The sequence below is a fragment of the Eimeria necatrix genome, genomic scaffold, assembly GCF_000499385.1.
Source record: "Eimeria necatrix Houghton genomic scaffold, Enh_scaff1103, whole genome shotgun sequence".
Lineage (NCBI taxonomy): Eukaryota > Apicomplexa > Conoidasida > Eucoccidiorida > Eimeriidae > Eimeria > Eimeria necatrix.
Genome location: NW_013651896.1, coordinates 1 through 6579, shown reverse-complemented (window position 1 = coordinate 6579; position 6579 = coordinate 1). Strand labels below are relative to the sequence as shown.

Sequence of the window (6579 nt, the reverse complement as noted above, 5' to 3'; positions counted from 1 at the left end):
AGAATTAGAAAATCAGAAAGTTATTTAATAAATAAATAATCTTTTAATGTCTAATGGCTTAAAGCTGAGCTGCAGCAGCAGAAGCTGCTGCAGCTGCAGCAGCAGAAATTTTGGTCTGCTGCAGCTGGGAAGCAGCTGCTGCTGCAGCTGGGAAGCACCTGCTGCTGCAGCTGGGAAGCACCTGCTGCTGCAGCTGGCAAGCAGCTGCTGCTGCAGCTGGGAAGCAGCTGCTGCTGCAGCTGGGCAAGCAGCTGCTGCTGCAGCAAAAACGAAATGGATCTAAAGCTGCAGCAGCAGCAGCACCTAAAGCAGCTGCAGCAGCAGGCAAGCAGCTGCTGCTGCAGCGAAAGCGAAGTGGATCTAAAGCTGCAGCAGCAGCACCAAGACCTAAAGCAGCTGCAGCACCTTCTAAAGCAGCAGCAGCAGCAGCAGCAGCAGCAGCAGTTCAGTGGCAAAGAAAGCAACTCCTGCTGCTGTGCTGCTGCTCTCAACTCTGCAGCTGCAACTTCTTCAACCGCCACTTAAGGCACAGCCGCGATGCAGCAGCAGCAGCAGCAGCTGCTGCTGCTGCTGCTGCGTCCTTAGGGAGCCACAAAGCCTAAGATCGTCCGTAGCTGCTGCAGTTTAGCGTGCTGCTGCTGCTGCTGCTGCTGCTGCTGCAGCTAGGAGGCGCTGCAGCAAGAGCCACGAAAATGCACTGAAATAAACTTAATCTGAAAAGCTGCTGCTGAAGACTTTCTGCTGCTGCTGAAGACTTTTTGCTGCTGCTGAAGACTTTTTGCTGCTGCTGAAGACTTTTTGCTGCTGCTGAAGACTTTTTGCTGCTGCTGCAGCGGCCCCTCATGCTGTCGAGACACTGCAAAAAGCTGCACTCGGGCTCCCTACCCTTTTGCTGCTTCATGCATGCACGCTGCAGCAGCAGCAGCTGCTGCGGTTCTTGCCGCCGCAGCAACTGCTGTTGCTCCTGCTGCAACAGCTGCTGTTGCTGCTGCGGCAGCAGCTGCTGCTCGAGTGCAGCAGCAGCTGCTGCTGCACTCGAGATTTCTACAGTGTCTTGTCTACTACTTGCTGCTAGACCAAACCCCTGAACTTTGCCCTAAACCCCAAACCCTAAACCCTAAACCCTAAACCCTAAACCCTAAACCCTAAGCTCTTAACACTAGGCCTCCAATGAAAAGAAAAAAGCCATAAAAGCGGTACATCTTTGCTGCTGCATTTCAGTGCAGCTTCGATTGTAGACAAAAGCCTTTTGGCGCCATTGCTGCTGCTGCAGCATCCCATCTGCTGCTGCTGCTGCTGCAGCTGCTGCAGCTGCTGCAGCAGCACAGTAACTGCTGCTCTCCCGCTTATCTGCAGCGGATAAAGAAGTCCGAGGGGGGGCCTTGCAAGAGCAAGACTCCTTCTGCTGCAGTGCCTGCTGCAGCTGCTGCTGTTGCTGCTGCTGCTTGTGCTGCTGCAGTGTGCAGCGCAGCACCAGGGCTCTCGTCAGCAGCAGCAGCAGCAGCAGCAGCAGCAGCAGGCCCTCTGGGTAGCGTTCCCACCAAAGCGAAGTCAACAGGAGTAGGGAACACAATTTGCTGCAGCTGCTGCAGCTGCTGCGCTGCAAGCTGCAGCGGCAGCAAACCCCGACTTGTCCTGAGCAGCAGCAGCAGCAGCAGCAGCAGCAGGGAAAAGCGGGAGTTAAGCAAGACACAGCCGCTGCATGCGGCAGCGCAGCAGCAGCAGCAGCAGCAGCACGGATCCGCTCCCCTCGAGCTAAAGAGGCGCGCTCACAGACAAACCCTTTTTTAGGGTTTGCAGAAACGCAGTTGAGAGGAGAATTAGGGTTTAGGGTTTAGGAAGCTAAGCTGCTGCTGCGCTGCACCTGTGACTTTCTGCATGCACCAGCCGCAGCAGCTGCAGATTTGGTGCTGCAGCACGCAGCAGCGGGACTGTTGCTGCTGCCAGCAGCGGCAGCTGCAGCTGCTGCAGCAGCGGGAGCGGACAGATCCCCCGTTCCTCCGCAGCAGCAGCAGCAGCAACTGCTGCTGCTTCTGCTGCGGCGTCGGTCATCAAGCCGATAGGCGGCCCCGCCTCCGTGACTTGCTGCTGCTGCTGCTGCTGCTGCGGCTCGTGCTGCAGCAGCTGCTGCAGTGCAGCAGCAAATAGACCAGTGGTCTGCACCAGTGCTTCGTCGTCGTCGCAGTCCGCGTGAACAGACAAAGACCGCAGAGCGGTGCAGCCCCGCAGCAGCAGCCTGCAGCAGCGCAGCAGCAACACGCAGCAGCATTTCGCGCGCTGCTGCTGCTGCAGCAGCTGCAGCAGCAGCAGCAGCAGCAGCAGCTCGTGCGCCAGGGCCACTCCTGCTGCTGCTGCTGCCGCTGTTGCGTCTAAATTCAAACGCCGGACAAGGCGCTAGGATTGAGCCTGCCAGCTTTGCTGCTGAGGCGCCAGCTGCTGCTGCTGCTGCTGCTGCAGCAGCTGCTGCTGCTGCTGTGCTGCATACCCGAGTTTGTGCTGCGTGGGGCAAACGTCGGCCCAGTGCAGCCGCAGCACTTCCAAGTTGGGAAAGCTGCACTCCCCACACCTGCAGCGCAGCAGCAGCCAGCAGCATCTAGCTGGCTAGCTAGCTAGCTAGCTAGCTAGCTGTTCCAACTGCGCAGCTAGCTAGCTAGCTGGCTAGCCGGCTGGCTGGCTAGCTAGCTAGCTAGCTGCCTAGCTAGCTAGCTACCTAACTGTATAGCTAGCTAGCTAGCTGCCTAGCCAGCTAGCTAGCTAGTTGGTTGGTTGGGCAGCTAGCTAGCTAGCTAGCTAGCTAGTTGGCTAGCTAGTTAGCTAGCTAGCTAGCCGCCTGGGCACAGCTAGCTGTGCAGCTAGCTAAATGCTTGGTGAGTGTGCTTTTACGGGAAGCAAAGGGCACTGCGCTAGCAGCAGCAGCAGCAGCAGCAGCAGCAGCAGCAGCAGCAAATGCAGCACTGGCAGCAGCAGCGGCAGCGGCAGCAGCAACAGCTTCATAAAACGAGCACGGCAACGCAGCAGCAGCAAACAGCGCCACCAGCAGCCGCCGCCGCACGCAGCAGCCCCAGCAGCAGCAGCAGCAGCAGCAGCAGCAGCAGCAGCAGCAGCAGCAGCAGCAGCAGCTGACCTGAAGTTGTCTCGGGTGATGTTGACGAGCTGCATTTCCTTGAGAGCAGCAAATTTGAAGTTTAAATTAATTTGAGTAAAAGGAGAAACTCCAAAGCCCCTGCGCAGCGAAAGGTCCAGCAGCAGCTGCTGCAGTTTGCTGCTGCAGCGCAGCAGCAGCGCCTCCATTGCTGCTGCTGGGATCCACAGCCGCGTGGACCGCCAGTGCGCAGGCAAGCTTGCTGCAGCGTCGCATGCAGCGCTGCTGCTGCTGCTGCTGCTGCTGCTGCTGCTGCAGGTGCCGTTGCTGCTGCTGCTGCAGGTGCCGTTGCTGCTGCTGCTGCAGCTGCCGTTGCTGCTGCTGCTGCTGTTGGGCGCACTCCCTGTGGGGGCTGCAGCGCCGGCAGCAGCGCCCGCTGCCGCCCCCTGCTGCTGCTGCTGCTGCTGCTGCTGCTGCTGCTGCTGCTGCTGCTGCTGCTGCAGCCTTCTGCGGAACCTGAAGCTGCCCTCGTCGAAGCCACTGACACAAAGCCTCCGCAGCGACTTTGCGCAGCACAGCAGCAGCAGCAGCAGCAAAGGCGTTGGCTGCAGATGAGAAGCAACAGAAATGTCTACAGAGCAGCACTTAAGAAAGCGAGACAGCAGCGGGCACTGCTGTACGTACACCTCAACCGCCACGTCCTCCTGCTGCTGCTGCTGCTGTTGCTGCTGCTGCTGCGCGGGGGGAGGGTCGTGCTGCTGCAGCAGCCGCTGCTGCGGGCCGCCGTGCTGCTGCTGCTTCTGTGCGGCCTCTGCTGCAGCGCCAGCAGCAGTCGTCCCGTTTGCTGCTGCAACTGCAGCGAAACGGATGCTGCTGCTGCTGCTGCAGCTGCTGCTGCTGCTGCTGCTGCTGCCCTCACAGGCTGCTGCCACTCCTGGCTCTTCAGAAGGTGACGCACAAGGCTTAGAGGCAGCAGCAGCAGCAACAGCAGCAGCAGCAGCAGCAGTGTCGTCCCTCTTCTTTTTGCTGCTCGTGTCTTCCTGCTGATGCTTCTCACTCAGAATTCGCTTGCAGAGCAGTCTGTCGTCCTGCTGCTGCTGCTGCTGCACTTGCTGCTGCTGCTGCTGAACTTGCTGCTGCTGCTGCTGCTGCTGCTGCAGGTTCGCTTCGTGTTGCTGCTGCGAGAGGGTGGGGTGCTGCTGCTGGGGCAGCGGGTACTGCTGCTCGAGTTGGGTCTTGAGCTGCTGCAGGTGCTGCTGCTGCTGCTGCTGCAGCTGCTGCTGCTGCTGCAGCAGCGGGTGGTGCTTGTGGGGCGCCACCAGCAGCCGGAAGCTGCTGCCTGGGGGGCAGCAAAGGCTGCGGATGAAGGGGGCAGTGCAGAGCTGTCTGTACACCCCGCGGCACAGCAGCAGCAGCTGGTGCTGCTCCCGCAGCGGCAGCCACTGCAGCAGCAGCAGCAGCAGCTTGTCATTCAAACCCAGCAGCCCGGGGGCCCCACAGGGGGGCCCCCTGTTCTTAGTTGGGGCCCCCGCAGCAGCAGGCAGCTCTGCAGCAGCCTGAGGCATGGCCGTGGCTTCTCGTTTGCTGCTGCTGCTGATGCTCTTGCTGCTGCTGCTGTTGCTGCTGGTGTTGCTGCTGCTGCTGCTGCTTTCCTCGGTCGCCATTGTTTGCAGCTGCAGCAAAAGGGGCCCTAAGAGGGCCCACTGCAGGCTCCTTCAGACAGCAGCAAGAGCCACTGGTCCTTGCTTCTGCTGCTGCTGCTGCTGCTGGTTCGGCTTCCGTTGCTGCTGCTGCTGCTGCTGCTGCTGTTGCTGCAGTCTCGCATGCATTAATGGGCGCCACAGCCCTTCCTGCCAGGTGCCACTGAAGTCCCGCTGCTGCAGCAGCAGCAGCAGCGGCTACTGCAGATGCTAGGCTGCTAGATCTGCTGCTGCTGCTGCTGCTGCTGCTGCTGAGCTGCTGCTTCTGCTGCTGGAGTGGGCGTCGAAGACACACATTCCGTTTTGCTGCCGATCTTTCGCGAGTCTCCGGGGCAGCTGCTGCGGGTCTGTTTTATTTAAAACAAAAATAAATAAAATTTAAATTTGAATTAAATTAATTAATTAAATTCGAGTTAGGGCGTCGGGGTGTACGTACACTCGAGCAGCAGCCGCAGCAGCAGGTGTGGGGGCCCCACTGGGGGCCCCTGCAGCCCCGCGCTGCAGTTTGTGCATTCTTTGCTGCCTTTCTTTTCTTTTTAGAAATAAAAAGATAAATTTGAATTAATTAAATTGTTTTTGGATTAAAAAGGAGCAGCAAAGCCCCGGGGAGGCGCCAGCTGGGCCCGCAGCAGCAACTGAGACAGCAGCAGCAAAAGGCTTTTGCTGCTGTTCTTTTGCGCAGCAGAGCTGTCTGTACACCGCAGCAGCAGCAGCAACCGCACAGCAAGCAGCAGAAGCTGCTGCTGCTGCTGTTACTGCTTTTGCTGCTGCCTCTGTCTTCTTTGCTTCTTTTATTTCTCCACAAGTCTCTGGAAGACCCAAGGTCCAAAAAAACAAGAGCAGCAGCAGCAGCAGCAGCAGCAGCAGCAGCAGCAGCATGTTTGCGTGCAGCAGCAGCTGCTGCTGTGGGTGCTTTTGAGTCATCTTTTTCTCCCGAGCTGCAGTGTCTGTACACCGGAGCTTCTCCGGAGCTGCCTATACACCCGAGCAGCAGAGCTGCCTGTACACCCGAAGCTCGCAGCGCAATGAGCACGCCGAGCAGCAGCAGCAGCAGCAGCAGCTGCTGCAGCAGCAGCAGCAGCAGCAGCAGGTTTGCTGCGGAGCAGGCGGAGGAGATGGAGGCGCTTGCTGCGCTGCTGCCGCACCCCGGCGAGTTCCAGCTGCTGCCTTGCTGCTGCTGCTGCTGCTTGCTGCAGCTGCTGCCTTTCGGCCAACGCCCAGCAGCAGATCCTCTCAACAAAGCCAAAGTCCAACTCAAGTTTTCTTTGCCTCCCGACTATTGCCTCCAGACTATCCCGAAGTTCTTCCCCACTGGCAGTTCACTGGCCGTAAGTCAGGCAGCTAGCTAGCTAGCTAGCTAGCTAGCTAGCTGGCTAGCTGGCTAGCTAGCTGGCTAGCTAGCTAGCTAGCTAGCTAGGTAGGTGGGTAGTTATTTAGCTAGCTAGCTAACTGCCCCTGGACTACCCCGAAGTTCTTCCCCACTGGCAGTTCACTGGCCGTGAGTCAAACAGCTAGCTAGCTAGCTGGCTAGCTAGCTGGCTAGCGAGCTGGCTAGCTAGCTAGGTAGCTAGCTGGCTAGCTAGCTGGCTAGCTAGCTGCCCCTAGAGTATCCCCAAGTCCTTCCTCACTGGCAGTTCACTGGCCGTAAATCAAGCGGCTTGCTGGCTAGCTAGCTAGCTAGCCAGCAAGCTAGCTAGGTAGACAGGTGGCTAGCTAGCTAGCTAGCTGCCCCCAGAATAGCCGCAAGTCCTTCCCACTGGCAATGCACTGGCCGATTCGGTTTGTCGATCGATCGAT

At 58.7% G+C, this 6579-nt stretch overlaps 2 protein-coding genes across 2 annotated transcripts; one reads left to right on the top strand and one right to left on the bottom strand.

Moving 5' to 3' along the window:
• Positions 1 to 1346: 1346 nt before the first annotated feature.
• On the bottom strand, positions 1347 to 5295 carry ENH_00003760 (hypothetical protein, conserved; the record flags this gene model as incomplete). Its single annotated transcript, XM_013578356.1, is given in 6 exon segments — positions 1347 to 1635; positions 1865 to 2236; positions 2486 to 2566; positions 3125 to 4596; positions 4601 to 5129; positions 5219 to 5295. Coding segments are annotated over 6 exon segments (2820 nt in total).
• Positions 5296 to 5807: 512 nt separating this feature from the next.
• On the top strand, positions 5808 to 6131 carry ENH_00017230 (hypothetical protein; the record flags this gene model as incomplete). The annotated part of the gene is made up of 1 exon (XM_013578355.1): positions 5808 to 6131. The coding sequence occupies one exon, from the start codon at positions 5808 to 5810 to the stop codon at positions 6129 to 6131; it is 324 nt and encodes a 107-aa protein (XP_013433809.1).
• Positions 6132 to 6579: the final 448 nt, after the last annotated feature.